The sequence below is a fragment of the Apus apus genome, chromosome 13 (genome assembly GCF_020740795.1).
Source record: "Apus apus isolate bApuApu2 chromosome 13, bApuApu2.pri.cur, whole genome shotgun sequence".
NCBI classification, from domain to species: Eukaryota; Metazoa; Chordata; class Aves; order Apodiformes; family Apodidae; genus Apus; species Apus apus.
Window position 1 is genome coordinate 17,155,103 of NC_067294.1, and position 24,306 is coordinate 17,179,408.

The 24,306-nt window shown below is 49.1% G+C and overlaps 1 protein-coding gene and 1 long non-coding RNA gene across 4 annotated transcripts; one reads left to right on the forward strand and one right to left on the reverse strand.

Annotated features, from left to right (window-relative positions):
• Positions 1 to 574: 574 nt before the first annotated feature.
• Positions 575 to 20,627, reverse strand: ECSCR (endothelial cell surface expressed chemotaxis and apoptosis regulator). The gene is made up of 11 exons (XM_051630931.1): positions 20,531 to 20,627; positions 10,411 to 10,452; positions 9,613 to 9,663; positions 7,991 to 8,104; positions 7,450 to 7,497; positions 7,084 to 7,099; positions 4,901 to 5,043; positions 3,595 to 3,693; positions 2,956 to 2,992; positions 1,765 to 1,864; positions 575 to 1,212 (listed from the first exon to the last, which is right to left on the reverse strand). The coding sequence occupies exons 1-11, from the start codon at positions 20,586 to 20,588 to the stop codon at positions 1,204 to 1,206; spliced, it is 717 nt and encodes a 238-aa protein (XP_051486891.1). The 5' UTR covers positions 20,589 to 20,627; the 3' UTR covers positions 575 to 1,203.
• Positions 10,583 to 22,829, forward strand: LOC127389917 (uncharacterized). 3 transcript variants are annotated; one of them, XR_007890764.1, is made up of 6 exons: positions 10,583 to 10,825; positions 16,764 to 16,931; positions 18,215 to 18,293; positions 19,851 to 20,026; positions 21,939 to 22,138; positions 22,531 to 22,829. It is a non-coding gene; the product is annotated as an uncharacterized LOC127389917 (long non-coding RNA). The 3 variants fall into 3 exon arrangements; XR_007890763.1 differs by having other exon boundaries at positions 21,939 to 22,829; XR_007890765.1 differs by having other exon boundaries at positions 22,047 to 22,829.
• Positions 22,830 to 24,306: the final 1,477 nt, after the last annotated feature.

Sequence of the window (24,306 nt, forward strand, 5' to 3'; positions counted from 1 at the left end):
GGTTGGATGGGGCTTGGAGCAGCCTGGGCTGGTGGGAGGTGTCCCTGCCCATGCGGAAGGATTGGATCTAGATGATCTTTCAGGTTCCTTCCAACCCAAACCATTCTATCATTCTAGTGGTATGGTTAGTGCTTTGGTGCATTAAATAAGGCAGCTGAGACCTCCAGAGATACTCAGCTATGTGTTGTTTCCCTGATAGTAATACGGAGCCTGAGTGTTGATGTCTCCATCACCCTTGGAGCCAACCAAACATGAGCTTTTTGCACTGTTCTTGTTATTGTGGCGGTTTGTGGGTGCACTGGTGGTTCTTGGTGCTGGAATAATGTGGGAAAGCAGTGGTACAGGAGATGGGAGCTTTCCCAGCAGACTCTGACTATCAAACTTAAGGAGCTGAGGTAGCTCAGCATTTTGCTTGTAGCCACTTATTTTTACACTCAGATAAAACCCTGCCTGTGCAGACACCATGTTCTCTTCACTTGAGATGAGTCTTCTTTGAGCATATTGGCCCTGAGGGAAGATAGTGACTTGCCTGCCCACAGCTCAGTTACTAATAAGGAAGGATTTAAAGTGGCAATTTGCATTTCAGCAGCACCTTTAATTCATGGCTCTCCAAATGCTTTACAGATGTTGATTAATGTGGCCTCACAACAACCCTGTGAGGTAGGTGGATATGATCATCCCCACTGCTGCGGGGACAATGAGGGCACCAAGGATAAGGGGCTTGGAGCAATTGTGCTGGGATTTGTCCCAGCCCTTGGCCATTTGTGTCCCATTAGGCTGTCAGCTTCAGATGGTGCTTTTCTAATGCAGGGGTTTGACTCAGTGTGGGGCTCTGCTGATTAATGAGCCTGCAACTGGCTGGCACAGACTCTAAAGGCCATTAATCTAAGGCAGCAGTTTATTAGCAAAGTAGATGGTTCCTTGGTGCTTCTTGCTGCTGGATTAATCTGAGGATTTGAAGGCATAATAATAAAAAAAAGAGACAACAACCATTGAGCATGGCAGGCTGTAACTGGAGAAAGCCCTTAGACCCCAGGTGAGGAAGCTATCTGGGATGCTGCTGTAAAAGTACTGATCAGAAAGGGCATAATAATTTATCCATAAAGTCCACCCTTGCTCTTTCCCCAAGGGAGAAAAAAAAAAAATAACCTAGAAAGTCACTGCTTGTTGTAATGCTCAGCTTCAAGCTCAGGGTCCTTGGCTTCAAAGCACCTGCAAAAGGAACAAAACATGGTGCATCAGCAGCCTGGTTGGGCTGGCAGAAGAAGTTAAGCAAAGTGTTCCCTCCAGCTCAGTCCTAGTGCTAGCTTTAGTGTTTAGCTTTTAAACCACATTATGTGCAGTACTTGTGCAGAGTGGATCTGAGAGTGCTGGTGGGAATGTGCTCCACCATCACCTGTGGAGCAGGAGTGTGGTGAGCTGGGCCTGGAGGGTGACAGCTTGACTCAGCTAAGGCTGACTTCTTTACATTTAATGACAAACACTCCAGCTCTGATGGCTGGCCCTAGGTGATGGCACCTGTATTCACGAGGTGTACTTGACACCTTCAGTTCAGGTAGCTTGGATGAACCTGAGATGAACCCAAACTTTCACTGGGCTCATTGGAACCCATTTGGACCTCCAGGGGTTTGATGGCAACTGTTTTTTATTACCTTTCTGAAGGAATTGGAGAGCAAAGGAATATCTCAAAGACATGCTCTTATCCAGCAAGGGAAATAATCCCCAGCTAACCCTCTAAAAAGCAAGGTTTAAAAGGGGAGGAACCTTTTCTGACGGTGGGTAACTCATGCTGTTGTTCATGTTGATGTTCTTCATGGAGATCAGAGTGATGCTGTTGTCCTTCTGGCTTGTGCCTGCTGAGCAGCTGTTGTGGAGAGAAGGCAGCATTAGCTACTCTGGAAAATGAGAGAAGGGAGTTTCTTTGTGCACAACTGGAGGCAAATGCCACTGTCACTTGTAGCCAGAATCAGGGAGCAGTTTGGATCTAGTTCTCAGTGACCAAAATACCTTCTAGCCCTGCAGCCATTAGCAGAACTGAAACAAAAGGAACCATTGCCATGTCCTTCTGTCCCCTGCCCTGATTTGTCCCACAAAGGGAGCCCTGGACATTTTTACATTTGATGGTGCTGCTTGGGTATTGCCAGTGTCTCTCTTGAGGAATGGGATATGCATTTAGTGCCAGTTGAGACTGGATGACGCTGGGGACTAGGATGCCTTGGGGTCACCATCCTGTCCTCTGGTGTGTCCTGTCTCAGTGGTGGTAGATCACTTGGATCATGACCATTGAGGGTATTTGGGAACCAATGATACAAATTAGGCATCAGAGACTTTGCTCCTGCTGTCCCTCCCCTCTTTCCTAAGCAGGGTTTATTACTTTGATAGGAAACTTATCAGGTGGAAAAGGGGGAGTGACATGTTTTGGTCCCTTCCAGCTTGTTTCCTGCTGCTTTCTCACATGCAGCCTCTTCTCTTGGGTAGCAGTGATGGACCGTGGATTTCAGCTGGATCATCCTCCCCTTGGTGCTTCTCTTCCAAAGGTCTCTGGACTGGGGGCCCCTTATCCTGCTCTTGCTAAGTAACATTAACAGGTGTCTTGGAAGATATTTTTAGGGTCCTGATTTTGTCTCACTGAGGCTGCTTTGAGATCCAGAAACCCAGGTTGAGACCTCAAGTCTGTATCTCAGCAAAAACAGACAAGCAAACTGCCTTTGGAAGGTGCTGAGCCTTCAGTGCAGTTTTGAAACGAGGCTTCTGGGTATTGAACTTCTACCTCCCACTCCATCAGGCAGAGGATGAGGTGCTATCAATGCTAACTTATTTTTACCTGTCTCAAAGATTTCTTGAAATGCTTCCTTCTGCCTGAAATAACCAAAGCAGCCTCTTTTTCTTGCTAAGGTTTGTTCTGGAATCAAATTGGTGCTTGCAATCAGATGTGAGTGGTGTGAGCAGCCTTACCTCTCCGACACCATGGAGGTCCCTGGTTTCTGTTTGTCTGGAGGGAGAAAGGCAGTTGCTGAGGTACAGGTGAGGAAACATCACAGCCAAGCAATAAAATGAGTCAGCTATATGCAGAATTACGTCTTACAGCCTTGTAAATGAAATCCAAATGAGATTAGAGACACCACGGGGATACTTGGGAGTTGATTAGAGACAATTCTTCAAATAATGTGGCACACAGGTTGGAATGCTCTGGTGCCTGTTGTGTCACTGGCATCCTTTTGTCTTCTGGCAGTCGCCGTCTTGCTGCAGAGCAGCCTGGCCCTCTAGTGGGCACTGCTTAGCAGGAAATGGGATTTCCAGGGAAAAGGAGTGTCAAACTCAATGGCATTTGCTGGAAGGGCTGCCCACCTCTGGAAACCTGCACATTTAACTGCTGCAAACTTGAGAGAGTTTCCTTGTGCAGGTGGGGTTGGGCTGGGGCTCTAGAGGGGTGGTCGTACAACATTCCTAACTGCTGAATCAGTGTTCCAGTGTGGATCCAAAACCTTCCCCCCTGTATCAAGCTTTTTAAAAGCAGTTTTTAGAAATTGCCAGATCCACCTTGGAATGGATGGCTTTTTGATTAGGGAAAGACAGATTGTCCCAAGCAAATACCTTCTGAGTCCTTGGAGCGATTACACTTGAACCTCAGGCTGACCACGCTGACCAGAATGATGACAACCACTATCAGGATAACTATGAAGCTGATGACACCTGGGGATGGAGGAAAGAACTGGCTGTGATTGATACAGCAACAGGCCTGTTCTCAGCTTCTGGGATGATGGAGAGACTTTGACTGTCATCAAAACTTGGGTAGGAAATCAGGATTTTTATTAACGTGAGCATGGTATGTAATAGGCAGAGAAACAGTCACTAGAGTGAATGGTTTTATACTCTTGTGTTGTAGCCTCAAAGGGCTCTGATTACTTAATTGGCAAGGCAGTGCCAGGAGGGTGGAAGTCAGCTGATTACTCTAGGGATTGATTGAAGTCAATACATCCCTACTAGAGTTGGTAGATCTTATCCTAAAGGTGTATGAAGTCAGATAAATACATAATATAATGGGGACAGACAGGCTAAAGGCTGTGAATGATCTTCTGTCTCATAAGCCAGTGGCCAAGTGCTGATTTGATTGTGACATCTGGCCTTGATAAATCAAACTAGCCTTTGCACAGGGATCTTGTCCTGTTAAGACTGTTTCAGGACTTCTTGTGACTTCCCTTGGGGTGTATAAACAAATTATACTATCAGATTAACACTTGACTTTTAAAAAGGCTTCTGAAATAACATTTTTTTTTCAATATTCTGGTAAAAAATGAGCAAATTGTTTTTTTGCTAGTCCTCATGGGAGGAGACGAACAGGCTGAGCCAAGGCAGAGCAGGTCTCTGAAATCTGCCCTGTGCCTGTCTTCAAATCTGTTGCCAGGTGAAGGTCTGGCATCTCTTGCTCCATCCTTCCACAGCCTGAAGGATGCAGAGGTCTTGGCTGCTTCCTGCCAAGCAGGGTGCAGCTGTACAAGGGAAGGCAGTAAGGCAGGGTGGGAATGCAGTCCCAACAGGTTTGCAGGGAAGAACAATTGTCTACAAGTAGACTTATTCTAGACCCTGTCAGAGAGACCATGTGCCCAGGTTTTGTCCTAATGTGGAGCTGCTGCTGGGAGCAAGATCCCAAGCTCAGGTGGACCTTCAAATTTTGTCCCTTGTATATTGGGAGTATTTATTAGGTGCCTTATTGCCTGCTGGTGACAAGTCTTTTTCTTGAGGGCTTTCCCTTGCACTCTGGAAGCTCCAGGTTTGGGCATGCTAAAGAAGAAAACTGTGAAGCTATCTCCAGGGAGGCATCTTTGAAGCTGGGTGTCCAAAACAGTGTGGCCTGGCAAAACAAATCCCCCTCCTCTCCTCAGGTTGCACGGGACCTTACCAAAAGCTGCCACCGTCAGTGGTGATTTGTCATCTGTGGGAGTGGGCACAGGCAAGTAGCCAGAGGTCTCTGGTGTCGGGGTGACTGGCTCTGAGGTGCCTACAAGAGGGGAAAAAGACAGTTTTATAGAAAAGTCCTTCTTCCTTTTGCCCATAGTGGCACCTTCCCTGCTGTGCCTTGCAACTGCTATTCTCAGGCTTAAGATGTTGCCTCCAAGTGCTGCTTCTGTGGAGCTTCACAGGCTTTTCAAGGGCTAGATGGGATGGTCAGTATCCCTTAGGTACTTGTTGGCCATTCACTGTGCTGCCCTGAAGACAGCAGTGTGATGGCCTTGCTGTTGGCTATGAAAAGGGCTAGAAAATGTCTAGAGGTACTCACCTCTCTGGGGCAGAAGGGAGAAAGCCCCTTGAGTTGTTTGTGGGCTGGTAGTCTCACTTCTTGTGGACAGACCTTGACCTTCTTGACCTGGACAGAGAAATGCAGAATGTGAGTCTCATCCTTGAGTGTCAGCTGATACCCAAAAGAATTGATGGGCATGCTAGAGAGAATGGATTCCCAGTGGTGCTGGTGATACTTGGGAAAACATAGAATTTGTACTTGAGCTAAAACCTTCCCACAAAACACACTTTGTGCTGTTTTCCATGTCCAAACAGAAACTCCAAACAGAAACTTCCAACAGAAGCTCTTGTATAACTGTTTAGGGTCTGCAGTCCCAGATGCAGTTTTCATAGAATTGTAGACTCATAGAATGGTTTAGGTTGGCAGGGACCTTCAACCTTATCCAGTCCCACCCCCCTGCATGGGCAGGGACACCTCCCACCAGCCCAGGCTGCTCCAAGCCCCATCCAACCTGCCCTTCAACACTGCCAGGGATGGGGCAGCCACAGCTTCCCTGGGCAATTTTTTGGGACAGATACAGTTGTTGAATACTGGAAGATTGAACTGGGAAGGTTATAGATTTGCTATTGCTCATAGATGTTGAGACTTTAAAAAAAAAAAAAGTCAGGTTGGGGAAGAAATTCTGCAGAATATGAGTGAGGACTGACTGTTCAGCTTGTCCTTGAGGTTGGAATTAGTGGGTGTGCTGTCTTGGGTCATCTAGAAGTAATTAAGCTCATTTGAGTTAGGCTACTTGTACACCATATGTAGTCTAGCTGTGGCAGCACAGGTTGGTTTGAGCAAGGACTCCAGTTCTCAGTGGGATGAACTGGCTCACACGAAGCTGTTTGGTTTGTGGCAGCTGCTTCCAAAGCCTGTGCAAGCAAATTTAAAGCTGGCCTGTGTGTTTCACTTTTGCAGAGGAGAAAAAACCCTTTGCTGCCCCCTGGATGTGTCTTGAAGGCCAGGTAATCTGCATTGACCTTAGTGAAGAGATACAGACCCTGTCAGGAGACAAAAATGATGCTTTAGAACTTCAGAAGATCATCTGTAGGTCAAATAGAATGATCTTTCCTCCTTTTCCATCCCCACCTTCACAAAGCAGCGTTGGCCAAAAGTATGTGCTGCCTGGAGAAGTGTGAAACAGTTCCTGGCACTTGTGCAGGGTGTGCAGCTGAAGCTGGGGCTCCTGCCTTGTAGAAAACATCCCTGCTGCAGAACATGCATTTTGCCAAAAGTCAAAAGGAAAAGGAGAAATGGGATGAAAAGGGGAAAAGGTAGGAAATAACAAATGTAACTGGTTCAGAAACCACAAGGAGCAGAACAGGCCTGAGAAGCAGCGACTAGTGCTGGTTAATTTTTTCACCACTCATCAAACCCTTTGTTTCATTCTGAAATTGTTCTTGCCACAGGCAGCGGGCAGGAGCTGTGGTTTGCTGAGCCTGGCATGGACACCTTGTCCCTGGGAAATGTTTGGTTTCACACAACAGGAGACTTCACTTTTGGAAGCATCAGCAATGTTGCTGCAGTCAAAGAAGTATGGAGCTTTTCAGATCTAATGCAGGGTTATAATTAATAGCAATCTGCTCTGCTGCAGAGGGCTCTTGGCTTGGCTGGGCACAGACATGCTGGTTGGACATCTGTGCAGGCTAGGCTGACCATGGGTTTTTAACCTTGCTTGTGTTAGAGAAGATCTTGAAAGGTGCTTGGAGAGGCAGAACAGTCTCTGTCATGACCATTGCAGGTATCAGAGGGTGAATCTTCAATGGGGAATCAGCTCAGTTGTCAGATTTCAGTCTTCCCACTCTTTTGGATTCTGCCCTTATTCTCAGAATACTTGTACTGAATTGCCAATTTTTTGCTCACAGGCTGGGTTAAGCAAACTGTCAAAAGCAGATTTTATTTTTTAAAGGATGTTCAAAGAGCTTTTTTTTCCTGAACATCAACCAGTCTTTCAACTGTTGAAGTTCATGCCAGGCAGAGGATGTTAAGTGCATTCAGTCTTGTGTTTTATCACTGCTTGTAAGGGTAACAGACATGATTTTGGGTTACTGGTGGTTCAACCCCAAGGAAGAGACTAATGCTTGGGTAACCTGCATGATGTGAAATGAGTAAATGAATTGTCATGAAATGATCCAATCCTTTTGTTACTTTAAAAAAGGACAAAGTACCTTGAGATGGTGAAGCTGCTGTGCTTCTGCTTCCACTGGACTTTTCATCTGCATAACAAGAAAAACGGGAAAGGAGAATTAAGTCTTGAAGCTTCTTCTAGTTGTGCTAAGAGAGATGTGGTGTCTCCATTGCATAAAAAACTTTGTTTGCATGAGACTTCCCCTCCAAACAAAAGTCAAGAGGTCCAGCTAGGAAGCTGTGCAGTCAGTTTGGAGAAGGCACATGAGAGATGAGCTTGGGAGAGGTCAGCTGGGGTGCCTGTAGCTCCTCCACACATCACCTGGTAAAGCATGGTCAGTTTTTTCTGCTAGGGGCTTTGCAGCTGCCATGTGTAGAGTCCTGGTTGTGTCCAACCCAGTGCTTGTGGAGAGCTGGAAGCAGCTACTCTTGCAGCAAAGACTCATTCAAAAGTTGCTGCTACTGAATAAGTAGCATGGTGTGGACTAGTCCAGTCTTCCTGATGGCCCCGGTTTTGCTTGGATGAGGAGGGATGCGTGAACAGGTCCTGCCTGAGCAAACACATGGGTTTTCCACACTTACCTTGCACAGTGGATGCTGGCAGTGTTGTGGCCATGGAAGAGAATGTGGCTGTGGTAGTTTGAGTCTCAGAGGTGGGCTTCAAGTCAGCTGGTGGTGTTGACTTTACTGAAGGCTCTGCAGAGGAAACACAGGGTTACTTCAAAGAGCTCTGCCCAGAAACAGCTTGGAGGAGGCATGGCTGCTGCAAAGAGTCCTCACGCTCCTTGGCAGTTATGGAAAATCTGCTGGGGAAAGCACAGGCACGAATGGACAAGGAAACTTGTCCTGCCCACAGTCAGGGAGCTCTTGTACTTTGGCACTGAGTTTTGCATTTTTTTAGTGTGTGAAGGTGCTGAGCTGGCAGAGCTCAGGAAACGGGGAGAAAGTCTGCTTTTTGCAACCTCTGTTTTCCCCACTTTGAAAATTAAGATATCTTTATTGCTGGACATTTTAACTGGCTAGAGCTGCCAGGCACCCCTGCTTGTGTTTGCTTGTTATCTGAAAGGCTGACTGCTGTTTCACTGGGAGTCTCTAACACAGATACTTCAGTTTTTGCAGTGGGCTGGAGGCTCTGTCATCTGCTCCAACCTGCTCCTCTAAACTGCATAGCAAGAAAATGATCCAGAACAAGACATGGAGGTAAAAAGCTTTCAATAAACTCTCTGCAAGGAAGAGTGACTCGTCAGCTTAGAATGTATAGGTCAGTTCCTTCTCTAGGCTTCTCTTGGCTTTCCAATAAAAATGAGAAGAGTGAAAATGTTTTTAAGGTTGTTGTGTTTTTTTCCTTTTATCCAAATGCTTCACCAAAATATTAGAATTTAGGAATAAATTTTTTTCTACAAGGCATGGAAGCAGAATCTGAGATCTTTTTGCCATCTCTTTCCTTTATCTTTTTGGGTTCCCTTTGGAGGGGTAGCTATGCTTAGAAAGACTTTTTTTGTTCCCCCTGACATAGCAGGAAGAGATCTCTCTCCAAATATCCAAGTGGGCTAACAGATATGGATCTGGAGCTGGAGAGATCCCTTGGTTTTGTGTATTTTCAGACCCAAATGTGTAACTTTCTGCTGACACCTCCTGACACCCCCTCCCAGGGCTTCTGTCTGAGCACACTGTAGTGTCCTGAGGCTGGTTTCAGCAGAGGAGGAGAACAGGAGTGGAATTCCTCAGAGGTTCATCTAACTTTTAAATATTTTTCAGCCCTAATGAGTGATTGCTGTTTCAATGGAGGTGGAGAGCAAATCAAAACACCCAAAATGAATAACTCAAGTGGAGCTGAGGCAATGTTTAGTCCCTGTGCTGGCACAAGCATTTACAGCTTAGGACAAGCCTCTTCAAACTTCCCCTTTTCCTCTTGGAGAAGTGGGGAATGTGTTGACCTGTTGTATGGAGGTGCTGAGGGTGTGTGAAGCACTGGAAGTTTTTAGTCCCTGTCCAGTTTAGTTATTTTTCCTTGTTCTTGCTCAGGCCTGTTCCTTCATTCCTCTGGGCTGAGCTGGCTGGATCAGGAGCCCTTGCAAGACAATTTCTTCTTCCCCACCACTGCTCCCACCCACCCTGCCCCCTTTAATATTGGGTTGTACTGGGAGTCAGACCTGTTACAAGCCAGGGTGCCCCTGAGGATGTCTCCCTTCAGATGTTATTACCTGAGGTATGGTTCTTCACTTCAGGGCTGTGTGGTGTTGATTGGGATTGACCTGGAACACAAGCAGAGAGACGTGGAGGTGATGTCTCTTACACGTGCTCCTTGTTGGTGGCATCCCTATAGGGAGGGTTGAAGGATGGGCTGGAAAGGAGCCATTGTGGCCAGTAAGAGCTGAAAAGGTGATGGGGCCAAGATATACTTAGGAGAGGGTTTGGCACTGGTGTGGCTATAGGGACCTCGGGGTAAAGGCATCTTGGCTCTTGGATCCATGGAGGAGAGCATGTTCACAGCAAGGAAGCAGCTGGGGAAACAGGGAGCAAAGATGAGGCAGGATCCCTCTGTTTTTGCTAGGCTTCCTGGCCACCACATGGTTCTTCCAGACAAAAAGAGCCAGGCATTGTCATCTCCTGGGGCACCATCCCTGGAAATCTGGGGATGAATGATGATAGATGGAGAAGGTGTTTCAGCTGATGGGAGTTTTAGATGAGACATTAGGAAGAAATTCTTGGCTGTGAGGGTGGACAACCTGGACCCTGGAACAGGTTGCCCAGGGAAGCTGTGGCTGCCCCATCCCTGGCAGTGTTGAAGGGCAGGTTGAATGGAGCTTGGAGCAACCTGGTCTGGTGGGAGGCAACCCTGCCCATGCAGGGGGGTGGGACTGGATGATCTGTAAGTCCCTTCCAACCCAAACCATTCTATGATTCCATGATATGATATGACCATACATTTGCATCCCCACATGGGCATGTGCATCCACATCCAAATAGACACAGAAAACAGATCCCAACCCAGGAGGTACCTGTTACAGTGTGGACAGAGGAGTTTGTGGAGGCTGTAGTACCTGAAATGAAAGAATAAGAGTATTAGTGGTGATAATCTGACTGTCATCAACAAATTACTGTGTTCCTGCTGGTGTTGTGGTTTGGGTTTTCCTCATTTATTGCAGGAATGACTTTGAAACATGTGAGTTCCCCAACAGCATTAGCAAAGGCAAGTGCAAAACTACTGGGTTCTGGGTAAATTAGTTCATTCACACAGAATAAATACCCTCCTCCCCAGATGGAGCCAAAGCTTTCAGAGAGCCTCTGCTTCTGGGACAGGGAAAATTCCAGGCCTTACAAATCACTGGAGTTGTTTTCTCCCCAGGAGCTGTTTGTCTCTAGCTTGGTCTTGGCAGAGAGAGGCTGACCTGTGTTCTGGAGCTGTGTGAAGAGGTAAGACATGTGAATGGTTTGTTCCCTTGAGACCTCAAAGAGTGGATGGATGAGGTTTGTAAAGGCTTCCAGGAGCTGATGGGACTGTTTTTATTTTCTGTCTCCTCCTTGTGATCCTTCTGTCCCCTGTGCTTGTATCCTGGGAAGCTGGGGGACTGACTTGGAGCTGCCTTCCCTGGTCATGGTGACTAGTCCTCTAGGTCAGTGCAAGGCTTTGTTCTCCTGGGGTTGTAGATGATGCACTGAGTCCCTGGTTTCTCAACTGAAAGGCATTTTAGTTTGTTTTTATTATTTTTCTTTTGGATTTATGAGAAAGCATCCCTGTACCAATGCTCCATATTACCAACTCTCAGGATTTCTGGTGTTTTTCTTCAAGCCCCAGCTCCTGGAGTCCTATGATTAGATGAGATGGCAACAATGCTGCTATTTAAAATGGGAAAAAGAAATGTCAGTTCCCAGTTGTGGGGTTAAGAACTGGAAAATGTAAATGCACTTTAAATACTCAAATCAAACAACTGATGTATCTCTGAGAAGGTGACTTTGAGTGTGTCATTTTGGAAATGCACATCCTAGTTGGTATTTTTAAATGGTTATTGCTGATGATCCTGGTGCTGTCTGTAGTTGAGATTAATGAAAGAAATTACATTACAGTTAGAGAAACCAGATCCCACTGGTGATCCATCTCACCAGAATCCCACAACAACTGAAGGTTTTGGACAAAAAGGTGCAGCAGTAAAGGCTGAATCCTTCCTGTTCACTGTCCTGTTGTAAGAACCTTTCCTCCCTGTACATGAGATTCATCTCACCTGCTGCTTTACATCTCATGAGCCAGCCTGCAAGAGAGCTCATCTTCAGGCTCCTTCTCACCCAAGAGAGGACCAGGCACTTCTAAAACCCTCCTGCTCTGACCTGTTTCAGGTCTCTACCTCGCTCTAGCTGTGGCAAGAGGAGCCACAACCTGCAACATCCCCTGTCTCACCAGCAGCCCTGGAGGCGATGCAGGTGATGAACTTTGTGGTAGGTGTTTGAAAGAGATCAGGTGGATGTTCTGGGAATGGTGTGTGTCTGGAATGAGGTCTTTAGCATCCAGTATATGTGGGTTATCAGGGCTTGGCTCAGAGCCCACCCCTCAGGACTGTCTGACTGTACAGAGTTCCTGATTTATTGCATTTTTCTCGTGTAATGGTGTTGGAGCCATCATTGTTTTTTTTGTCTGAGGCTTTATGACAATGACTGCAGCCAAGCAGGAACCAAAACAGTGTGTAAATTATAGGGAATACGTAATAAAACATGGTCTCTTTACAGATAGGATTTGGCTGTGAAAATCAGACCTAGCTTTTCAGATTTTTTCCATGCCTTTCTAGCTTACTGGACAGCAGGCTGGCAAAGCCTGCCTTTCTTTGTCTCCTGAAGAGGAGACATGATCAGGTCTTTAATTGCACAGAGAGGAAGGGACTAATTAGGTTCTTAAATCCATTGGGAAAAGGACCAGGAACCAGGGACTTAACTGCAGTAAGGAAAGGAGAGGCTGGGCAACAGGAAACTGTCTTAACGTAAGGACAGTGAATTGCTAGAAGTGACTGTGTGGGAGAACCTTCTCTGCAGGTTTTGAAGAGCAGCTTAAGTGAACATCAGTCTAGAAGAGTAGACAGGATTATGGACAGATGTAACATCAGTTACTAAATCAACTAATTTAATGGAAAAAAAGATCCTTGGGGCACACAGTTGCCCTTCTTGAAGAGGTAGAGATGCTGCTTTTGAGAAAGGGGGATCACCCCTTTGCAGCCCTGTCTCCTGGAGTGCTGTGGAACACTGCCAGCTCCCTGGGGGCCCAGTGACTCTATGGAGAGTCAGTGCAGTGACCTGGGCTGCTTCCATCAATCCCAAGAATTTGCCAAGTTTTTCCTTTGCCACTGGGCTTCCTCCTCTTTAACAGCTTTACAGCACATTGGATGTTGTCTGGGAAATGCCTTCAGGTTCTCTCTATAAATTCAGCACCAAAAATAATGTGCTGAGGTCATCACAGGGACCAGTATGTTCTAGCAGCTGCCAAACTCAAACAGCTCCTCTTTGTCCTTGTGGAGGCCATTGTCTTGTTCCTCCATGGGGAAAAGTAGCTGCTTCTAACACATTTTCTTTTTTAGGTAATCACAGGTGCTTTTTAGTGTGTGTGGGACATGCAAGCATCAAGAATTGCTGAAGGAAGAGCTACTGTCTACGCTTAGTCTTTGTCAAAGGAAAAGGGGGATAAAGGTGCTGAGCTGGGAGTTTATTCCACTGGTTTTGGTGCAGCTGAGGAGAAATCTGGGAGCTTGAGTGGAGCCTCTAGGGATGGGAGGAAGCTGAGGGCAAGGGAGATGACATTACCTGCACTTCCATCCCTGATGGGACTATCCCATGGGCTGGCCCCAGCATCCCTGCTGCTAGGGCAGGAGGAAGAGGATCACACTCCACACTTTCCTCCACCACAGCCCAGCCCTTCACTGAAGGTGGCACCAGAGGACTGGCTGGTGAGAAGTTCTCAGTTTGCAACACTAAACCTTGAGGTTACCATAACTAAGATGAATAAGCAGGTTTGTTGTTTTTTTTTTTTTTCCTAGTGCTCTATCTCTGGAGTTCACCTGGTCAAGCAGACACTTGCCTTGCTCTGCTGTGTTTGATCTTTGCTGAGAAGAGGCCCAGGGATGGAGATCCCCTTTTGGCACTTTGCTCAGGAGTAACTGACCCTGGCTCTATAAACACAACCGCACATTATTTCAAAGCAGAGCAACTCTGGCTCTGACTTCTGGCCAGTGCTGCTTGTTATGCCTTCCCTGCCAACTCAAATAATGCAAACTCCTGTTCTGTGAGGTGTTTTCTTTTGGTGAAGGTGCTCAGCATCCTGGCTGAGTTACACCGGAGGGGGACAGATGTACGCAGAGCAGGAAGAGCCCCAGGTCACATTGTGGGGCTGGGCAGCAGGATGGGTATGAACAAAAAAGTGCCACGTGTCGTGGCTCCCTGCAGACATTCCCAGGGGATTCTGGTGCAAATGGAAGCTGCTTCCTCCTGGTGCTGCTGCCAACACAGCCCCACTCCTCTCCATGGAGGGCCCTGGCTATATAAACAGGGAGCAATAATAACGAGGACGCAGCTGTAATGGCAATAAACATCAAAGCCATTCAAGTGACTCGCCACTGAGCGTGAGCCCTGCCAAGATATTTGTTGTGTGTTTGGGTGCAAGTGATTTACAGCCGGGTTGTGCAGTTCTAGGTGGAGACAGGGAGCTTGCTGAGGGATTTACGATGGGAAATTCTGCTCTCACTGTAATGGGAAACTCCTGATTAACTCACCAGAGCTGCAGGGCTGCAGAAAAGCACATCAGCTGCAGGGGCATCTCAGCTCTGACTCAGAGCTAGCTGGTTTTGGGTTGATTTTTTCCAGGGCAATTTTTGATTTCTGTTATTTGCAGTAGTTCTGTCAGTTTAGATATGAGTGGTAGACTGAGAGCACAGGGCTCTTTCTGTGGAGCCTTCTTTCATGGCAGCTGAGGTGTTCCCAGAGCCAGCAGCTTGTCCTGCTCACTCGGCACAAAAAGATGATGTAAAACAAACCAAAAAAAAGGTGACTAGTTGGTATTTCTGCTTAGGTATTATTTTTGGCAATTGTAGTATTTAAATAGTGGTTTCTCCAGCTGCTGACTAAAGAGGCCCTGACATTTAAAAACCTCAACCTTTACATCAGAGGATGGCAGCACTGTTGTGGTAGAGACCTGGGCCAGCTGCTGGAAGCACTTCAGAGGCTTAAGAAGGGCTCGTGCTGCCCAGTCTGTGTTCATAGAGGTATGGAGTCATATGGAAGGGTCTTTGGCACCAGTATGAAGGCACTGGGACTGGTCCCAGCCACTCGGAACTGGTGATAGAGACCATCTGTCCCTGATAATTTGTAACCCTGGACTCTCCTTCCCTGGCAGTTTTGGGGGGAGATGTGGTAATGCACAGAAGTGGTGCTTGGTGATATAATTTAGGGGTGAACATGGTAGAGTAGGGTTAAAGGTTGGACTTGATGATCTTAAAGGTCTTTTCCAACCTAAATGCTTCTATGATTCTATGTCCAGCCTGTCCTCAGGTAGCACACTGTGTTTCACCCAACCTCAGCTTGCAGGTTGGGTGAAAAAATGCTTTCAGAAAAGAGACCTAGACACCTAAAATTAGACTTTTCAATTCCTATATTGGCACTTCCATCAAACTACTCATGGTAAAAATATACTGAGGGCTGAACACAAGTGCAGCTGCTTCCTGGGTGAAGTACAGCAGCTGCTGAAGAAGCCGAGAGCAGCAACACCCAATTCTTAGGGCTTTCACATGGAAAAGAAAGAAAAAAATCCTTTATTAGGAAATGTGGAAAGCAGAGAGCTCTGCCTAGGTCCCATTTTATTAAGCACCTAAAAAAAGTGGCTCTGCCTTGAGGGTCACACAGCAGAACAGGTAAGGTGGAAATGGTGGAGTAGAGGGAGGAAAAGTCATTGTGCAGGCTGGATGACTGACAGCCTAAATCAGGTCCCAAATCCACAGAGGTGTGTGTCTAATTCCCAAATGACATAGGGACTTTGGCAGCTCCACGCCAAGAGGTATTGAATTGTAATGACTTGGCTAAAGTGTTATGGAAAGTTTGGAGAGCTGGGAATTAAACCTGGATCTTGGCAGCATTTGAAATTAATCTTAGCCTTTCTCTGCTCCTCCTCAAGAGCTGCACCCAGGCCTGGACATCCTGTCTGAGCATTGTGCTCTGTGCTCCTTGCTGGTGAGCTGTCCTGGAAGCAGATCTTAGCAGAAGACAAAAACTAATTGAATGGAGAAAACAAGCTGGGAGACAGTGTGGGGAAACCATGTGCGTGAAGCAGGCTCTGCCACATCTCTGTGTGTGCTGAGGTCTGATTTTGAGATGGGAGGTGGTTGTTCCTGGAGGAGGAAAGCAGCAGGACTTTTCTCCTGGCTGCACCACCGCTGCTCTGTGGTGTTTGGGGATTGAACACCTGCTCTGTCAGGCTGCTGCACCATCACCCTCCCAGTTGCATACTGGTTCCAGTTTCCTGGAGCTGCTTGTTTTAGATCTCTGTCACTCCTGGTCTCCATAATGCAGGTGAAGTGGGTCCTGCCCTTTTCCTGGCTCTGCTGCTCCTAGGGTTTGGAGAAGGAAATCACTCCATGCCCAGTTCAAATGAAAGATGGGGGTGACCACCTACCCAGGCCTGATGGGAACCAGAGCCCAGTGTGGTTTTTGCCTTCCTAGATTAAAAGAAAATAATTCATTTGATCTCAAAGCCCTTTCTGGACGAGAGGGGTGGTGTTACCACTGCTTTGTCTTCTGCAGATAGGGAAACTGAGGCACAGGGCAAGTGTCTGGAGTTGCAGTCTAGCTCAGCAGCACTGCTTTGCACCTTGGGGAGGCTGCCAGGGAGGTCCTGCTGTTGCTCAGGCCACCTCACAGGAGGTCCTCACCAGTTTGTATGGTTTTGTTCCAAAGGTTTGTGTGCTCCAGCTGCTGCAGGAGATGAGCTGCTGTGTTTGTTTCTACACTGTCCCTCTGGACAGGAATCCACAGAGCCCCATGACAGCACAGGCCTCACCATCCCCTGCAGCAGCACAGCCAACATGGTGGATCAGTGGTAGGTGCCTACCACACACCTCTTCCTTCCCTCAGGTTCATGGAGGCTCTTTGCTGCTCTTTCCAAACTTATTAACAAGTTTATTATTCTTTCCAGTAATTCCAAGCTTCCCCAGGTTTATTTGGCTGTTGCTGGTAGCAGCCAGGCTGTGTGGTGTTCATGAACCACCATGCAGGAACATGATCTGCTGGGTTCAGCTCCCACCTAGTGACCCAGGAGACAAGGGGTATAAAAGGCTGGTTGCAAAGGGGTTTCTCATCATTCCTGTTCTTTCCACTTTCTTTTCTTGAGCCTCCTGGCCCTCACCCCAGGGGAGCAGCTGAAGGACATTCCTGCCTGGATGGAGTCGTTTCAGCACATCAGTGCTGCTGTCTGGAGTGCTGAGTCTTGCAGAAGTGGCAGCCCAAGAGCAGGTAAAGCATCTTGGCCTGACAGGCTCCATCTGAGCCCTGATTTGAGGTGAGTGACCCTGGTGATATCACCTAGGTTCTATTCCCAAAGCACTTTATGGAAGAGATCATTTTATTAACCCCATTTCAAATCTGGGGAAAGCAAGGCACAGGAGCACTATGTGGCTGTGGTAAGTGGCAGACACAAAGCCCAGTGCTCCTGTGTCTCCTTCCTGTGCATCATCACCTGTGACAGGTTTCTCCTTCATTTCTACTCACGCTAATTTCATGGTGATTCCATGATTTTTAGCAACTCCAGAGTTACTTCTAGCTAATGTATGAGAGAAGCTTGTTGAATTTTGTGTCTGAGGCTGCTTGCCCAGGGATGTACTGCCCTCAAGAGTGTGCAGAGTCTGCAGTTGTGCCTGATGGTGGTAGGAAGGATGGGGGACACCATTGCCCAGAACCAGTGGTGGCTGTCCCAGTGCCAGGAGGGTTTGTCTGGCTTGCTCCAGAGGGTGGGCAGACATGATCCACACCTCCACAGCCCCCTCTTCACATTTCTGCAACCAACAGCTCCCTGTGAGCTCTCTGTCTCCTTTTATGTAGGGTAGCAAGCCCAGGCCACTAGCTTTGCTTCTGTACTAAGATGTCCCTGTCCCAACACTGTGTCCTGGATCAACAACCTTGACCTCAGGGAACTGGGTCCCATTCCAGTGGTTTCACACGAGCCAGTGATGATGAGATTCTTCCTAACCTGTGAAACCAGGTGCTAGTTAACCATGTCCCTGATGTTTCACCAGATCTGTAGGAAGTTTCATGAGCTACTGGCATGAGGGGCAAAGTCTCCTTCAAACTTTTTAAACTCCAAACACCACCACAATCAGAGATACCAGAGGGGACTTTGCTCCTTTCTGCTGTGCTGGGATGATTCAGCTAAAAACACCCCCCTGGCCATAGGTCTACAAAAAAGACCAAATGGGAGTTTCCTCCTTCTGGTGGTGGTGGGGCTGTGCTGAGTGGGCTCTTCTGGGCAGTGGGGCTGTGAGACCTTCTAGCTGAGGCTTGGCAAGTGGTGCCTTTTGCTGGTGTTGCTGCAAGATGTCCCTTTTCCAGCCTTGGCTTTCCCAGTAGGAGCATTCCTGGTGTTGGGTTACCAGCACCGTTGCCTCCAAGGACACCTGTTGTTGACTCACCTATTGTAAATGGGATATAATTCCTGGAAACCATCTCTGGCCACTCCAGTCAGATTTGCAGAGTCATCTGTAGGGTTTCATGTTACTAGAAGGGAGCAGCTTGTTTGTGAACAAACATTTTCTAACCACCTCCTGTTTTTTCTTCCTTCTTCTCTAGGTCAGGGTTGCATTTGCCACTCCTGTTTGGCCAAGGAGTCAGCTTTAGGATGCAAGCACCATGTTTGGGAGGTTTCCTGGTAACTCAGTCTCTGTCCTCCAGCTGCACCCCATGTTCTCAATTCTATTAAAAATAAGTATTTTGATATGTTTTTAATTCACTGTGCTGCTCATGGCATTATCCATCCACTGGCTGTGGCACAGATAAAGAGAGCAGTGGATGGAGCAGCAGTGGGAAAATCCTGCAGGGTTCTCACCAGCTTCGAGGAGGAATTTTTCAGGGGAAATCTTTTGTCTGGGAAATGCCTGCCCCATTGTAATGGAAACTGTTCATAGGAAGAGGTGTGTTTGGACAAATTTTCTGTGGAGTGTTTCTGGGGGAGAAAAAGCAGGTTGGAAATGTTCCAAGCTCTCCCACTTCAGCAATTTGAAAATAACAGTGATTGAACCTTCTTTTAGAAATAACTGCGAGTGCTTAGGCATTTAAATTAAGAAATAATAAATTCATTAATAAATTCATGAACTCACACAAGGTAAAAAAAAAATAAAAATAAGCCTGTGTGGAAACGGGCAGGAATTATTTTCCAGCCAAAACAAATTCTGTCTCTCCTGCAAGGTTACTTTGACCTCCTCAGGTGCAGGGAGGCCTCTCAGCTCTTCTGTCTTGTTCAGAAGCCTCTAATTTCTTACTCCAGGTGCCTGTGGTGCTGGGGACCCAGTGATGTGACACTGTGTCTCTGCTGACCTGCTTTGCCTTGCTCAGCTGCTTTCCTCCCACCTACTGCACCCCCTTAGTGACTTTGCTAAAAAATTATAGGTCAAATGAAAGCCATCTCAGAACTGCTGGATCAATGCAAAAAGGGAGACAGGATCCATGGCAGGGGGGAAGGCCACCAGCATGGTGGCTGTTACACTGTGTTCTGGAGCCCAGGAACCTGCTTTGTGTCTTGGGCTGCATCCCCAGCAGTGTGACCAGCAGGGCCAGAGATGGGATTGTTCCCCTTTACTCATCTCTAATGAGACCCCACCTGGAGAACTGAGTCCAGTTCTGGAGCCCTCAACATAAGGAGGACATGGAGCTGTTGGAGAGGGGCCAGAGAAGGGCCATGGAGATGATGGGAGGGCTGGAGCAGCTCTGCTCTGGAGCCAGGCTGGGAGAGTTGGGGTGTTCAGCCTGGAGAAGAGAAGGCTCCAGGGAGACCTTAGAGCACCTTCCAGTGCCTGAAGGGGCTCCAGGAAAGCTGGGGAGAGACTTGGGACAAGGGCAGGGAGTGAGAGGACAAGGGGGATGGATGAAAACTGGAGGAGGGGAGATTGAGATGAGATTTTAGGAAGAATTTCTTTGCTGTGAGGGTGGTGAGAGCCTGGCCCAGGTTGCCCAGGGAAGCTGTGGCTGCCCCATCCCTGGCAGTGTTGAAGGGCAGGTTGGATGGGGCTTGGAGCAGCCTGGGCTGGTGGGAGGTGTCCCTGCCCACGCAGTGGGGTTGGATCTAGATGATCTTGAAGGTCCCTTCCAACCCAAACCATTCCCTGATTCTATGAGTCTATGATTTAATGCTACCTTTAGATTGGAGATGTTATTTTCATGTGGTTGTCTATTAGAAGCAGTGATGACATTGTAGTCTATGTCTTTTCAGATGTTTTTGCAGCTCCCAGCTACTACAGCTGTCAGCAGCACAAGAGGTGCCTGATGGTGCAGGAAAAAACAACCTGTCACCCTTCAGAGCAGGAAACCAGCTCCTTCATCCCACGCTGCCACCCACGTGGGGAAGAAGTTAAAGCAGAATTATCCCAGAGGAGCAGAATTGCTACAGTAAGAATCATTTAGATTAAATGTAGATCGAGTCCAACTGTAAACATAAACACTGCCAAGTCCACCACTAAACCAGGTCCCTGAGCAGGGCCTGCCTGGGTCCTGCACATGGTGCTTGTATTTATACCAACAGAAGGAAAAATTAAATACAAAGAAAAATACCTGTGGAGGAAAATCATGTCCTAGATGTTAAATGTTCTACCTTTGTGGCTATTTCACACAAGTCACTTACTAAACACCTCAGCATCACAACCCTCAGCAGAAACACTCCTTTTGTTTTCCAGGAAACAGGTTCTTTTCTCCCAGAGCTGGCAAAGAACCCCTCTAAACCCGCTACGGCCGCGTTTTTCCCAGCGCCCTGACACCCCTCAGTTTAAAGGCTGAGCTTGCCTCTGGCAGCTACTCCATATTCCCTGTTCCAATGGAAGCCTCCATGAGGCTAGGCTCCCCAGCTCCCCCTCCCAGCACAGTTCCCCCTCCCGGGGTGCAGGCAGGGTGTCTCACCTCTGAACAGCACACAGCCAAACAGCCAGAGGAGCGGGTGGACGGACGGAGCCAGCATCTTCTCAGCAGCTCGTGGCTCCACAGCTCCACTACAGCTCTGTCCATCCCGGGAGGGACGAGAGGGTGAGGAGAGATTTGCCTGCCTGGGCTGACTCTCACACAGCTTCCTGTTAAAGAATAGAAGGAAACAGGCTGAATCCACAAGGGAACTGTGTGTTTGAGCCCATTATGGTCGGGGAGGATGTGAGACATCGCTTACCGACGGCAAAGGAAGCCTCGCCATCGCTGTGTTTGGGGGTTTGGCTCTTGCAGCAGGGCAGAGCACCAAGGGCCTGCCCTGCCTCGGGCCCCAGCAGCTGCTTGGTGGTGCCTGGGTTTTGTGGGAGATGCTTCTTTGTGGTGAGGAGGTGCATCCCAGGCCCCCCTGTCTTCTCTGTATCAGCCCCAGGGGCTGCAGGCTGTGTTGGTCCTTCCTGAGCAAGGAGCTGGTCCTCCCATCCCACCTTGGAGGGCATTTCTGAACATCTCCAGGAGGGATTTGGAAATATTTTTTCCTTGTGTGGATAGGGTAATTCAGCAGCTGGTGCTGCCCTGTACAGCTCCAGCAAGACTGGGAGCCAGGATGTACTGGTTTGGGGATGCTGGCTTTGGGGTGATGGTTTTCAGGAGTGTCTTTTGGGATGTTGTTTTCAGGAGCATCCTTTGGGGAGCTGGTTTTCAGGTAGCAGCAGCAGCCTTCCCCACAGGACACAGAGCACACAGTAGGTTTTGACTTAACCTAACTCTGTTCCTTGACAAGGGGAGGAACTGGGAAACTGGGCCAGTTCTGCTACCCAACCAGCCAAGTTTGGGGCATTTGTTTTCTTGGCCCTGACCTTGTGGTGCACTTGTCTGTGCAGGTCCTGTCAGTCTGTCCCTTGCTGACAGAGCTTGAACTTCAGAGGTAACAAGTTTCCTTGTGTGGGATGTGAACGGGTGTTTGGGGGGAGAAGGGTCTTAGTGTCCTCCTGTGGGAAAGCCTCTCTTGTCTGCCCATCCTGGTGGGTCTGTGTGGGTGTTCAGGAAGCAAATCCACAGGATTTTGTTTCCTGGCTTGAGGGGCTGGTCCAGCCCTCTCTTGTAGCCCCATGGAAAGCCAGAGAGGCTTGGCTGAGGGCAGCAGAGCTACATCAAGTGGGATGTTTTATGTGGCCAGCAAGGTCCTTGCTTTCCACCACCAGGAGATGGGGGCAGGAATGGAGGAAGAGTTCTCCTAAGCTGTACCCCCCTCCTTGCATTTCAGTGGGTCTCTTCAAACACCTCCAAAACCCCAAACAAACTGTCAGACCCACAGCAGCCACCAGCAGCCTCTGCTTTCACAGAACCTCTGCTCCTGCCTCCCCCATGGGTTTTTCTCTCCCTTGCACAGATGTGATGCTCAGAGATTATGCTGTAGATTAAGGTTTTACTAAATCCTGAAATGAGTGGAAATTCTCAGAAGCTCTAACATGTGGCCAAATCTCTTCTGGATGCCCAGCTGGATGGGGCACCACCCTGTTCTCCCCCCCTGCCCTGCAGGAAGGACAGAGCCCAGATCTTCACCCCAGCTTGTCTGCTGAGAGCCTGCAGGTAAGAACAGGGTTCTTTTGGGATGGAAAGGTGGAGCAGTGTGTTTTGTACTGCCTACAACTCTGGAGGATCCATCTTTCCTGCTCTGGGATGTGCTCAAGGTCACTCCAGCTGGCAGAGGGTCTGACCCCAGGGCATCCCCGGACCGGGGTGGGGGGACAGTCCCCACCTGCCTTCCGTGGGTCCCCCCTGCCGGGCTCTGAAAAGAGCTCATGTGCTGAAGGGGGATATTTAGGGGTTGTTTTTTTTTATATACCCATTTTGTAACCTCATTCAATTTTAACGCCGAGTGGGTGGAAGGAGGGAGGTTTCCCGCCGTCAGGGGCCGGGGGGTTGCAGCCGAAGGGGCGGTTGGCAAGTTCTCCCCGAACAAAAGGGCTCTTGTCTCGCAGCGGGCGAGAGGAGGGCTCGTGTTTTTCAAGCCCAGCAAGGGAGGGGTCGGTGGCGCTGATGTGGCACCGGCTGGTGAGGGAGCAGCTCTGCTGCCCGCGGGATGGATGAGCCGGCGCTTCCTCCTCTGCCCCGGGGAGTCCCCGGGGGTGTGGAGCCCTGACGTGGCAGCCTCCGGGGTGAGCCTGGAGGAACCTCCTGCACCTTCACTGAGATCCAACCGTCCTGGAGGTGCTGCTGCTCCTGCCCTCGGCTTCCCAGCCTCGACGCTGGAGATGATGATTCCCGTGCAGCGGGGAAGGCCAGGTACCCCTGGGGGCTGGGCAGGGGTTCCCCTCTTGCCTCTCCCACCCGTGCTGGCTCCCACGGGATTGTGTGGCCGTGGCGAGGGATGCCTCGTGGTGTGTTTTGGTGGGGTTGGGTCTCCCAGGGAGGTCCCCTGGGGGGGTTTAAGTCTTGGATTTGCTCTGTGGGGCTTGTGGTGAAGAGGGGAGGATGGAGGGCTCCCACCAGGGAGCAAGGTGTGGTGGGGAGGGATGAGCCCCACGCAGAAAGTGTCCAGGACAAGGGGACACTGGGCATCACCTTTCCAGCTCAGTGTGCCCAGGGCACTGTCCTACAATCTCAGTACAAACATTAACATTTATCCTGTCCTGCAAGCCCCGGGGAGGGAGCACTTACAGCCCTGATCCATTCCTCAGTAGCTCAGGAGATAAGGGCATCAGGTGGTCTCTGCTCAGTGGTCACCCCTTCCCACGCTGTGTCTCTCTGCCCCAGGTCAGCCTGCTCAGCCATGAACACCTCTGTGCCCAGCAGCCAGCTGAGACAGCCCGAGCCCCAGGAGGCAGCTGCCTTCACTCCCACATCCATCATCAGGAGCGTGACCAAGAAGTCTGATGCCCTGCCCATGATCTCCATCATCGTCGTCGTCTTCGTCCTCCTGGCTGTCTTCATCATCATCGTGGTGCACTACGGCCCTCACCTCCGCACCGTCCAGGTCACCCTCTACCACGAGCCCATGCCACAGGACCTGGATGATGGGGTGCACCTCATGGACTGGAAGATGCTGGGCTCCCAGAAGAAGCTGCCTGTCCAGCCCTACCAGCAGGAGCTGGCTGGTGTGAGCTGCCAGTGCCCCTGCAGGCAGCACCTCCCCTGTGGGAATGCTGAGCCCAATGTCATCGAGATCTCATACCTGTGACAAGGCTGTGGCACTCGAGGGACTGTGTCCCACTGGAACAATAGTGACAGGGATGTTAGCTTAGCTGAGACTCACTGATTCCCAGTGGAGGTTGTTGCACCCCAGGATTGTGTCTCTCCCCAGGAAGCTCAGCCAGGAGGTTGAGGGTCACTGTGGTGACCCATCCTCAGCCCTCAAAAGTCCAGCTTGGGGAGTGCCACTGTCCCCAGACAAGAGCTGACTCCAGCCCAGGGCCTGGGGCTGGGTCAGCCTGCATGGGACAGTGTTAGAACCTCCTCTGGTTTTTCTCACCCTGGTCTTCCCTGTTCCCCACTGTCTGGGAGTGTCCAGGAGAGCTGGCTGGGTCCTGGCCCCAGCTGGGGAGCTCTGGATATATGCTCAGCCCCTTGGCAGGAGCTGGAATTTACATCATCAGGAGTTGCATACCAGATTAAAGATGTTTCCACATGCACAGTGTCCTCATTATGCCATTTATATGGCACAGAAGAGCCTCCAGCTCTTCTTTTCCTCCATCCCATGGCCCCTTCTCCTCCATCCTCCCTCCTGCCAGACCTCAGCAGCCAGCTCAGCCCAGGGT

Bases quoted from the DNA above. Each gene is read 5' to 3' on its own strand.
- ECSCR (XM_051630931.1), bottom strand. From the start codon at position 20,588: ATGCTGGCTCCGTCCGTCCACCCGCTCCTCTGGCTGTTTGGCTGTGTG. The intron at 10,453-20,530 runs GTGAGACACCCT...CTTTCATTTCAG, and splicing joins TGGCTGTGTGCTGTTCAGAG to GTACTACAGCCTCCACAAAC. The intron at 7,498-7,990 runs GTAAGTGTGGAA...CTTGTTATGCAG, and splicing joins GCCAGCATCCACTGTGCAAG to ATGAAAAGTCCAGTGGAAGC.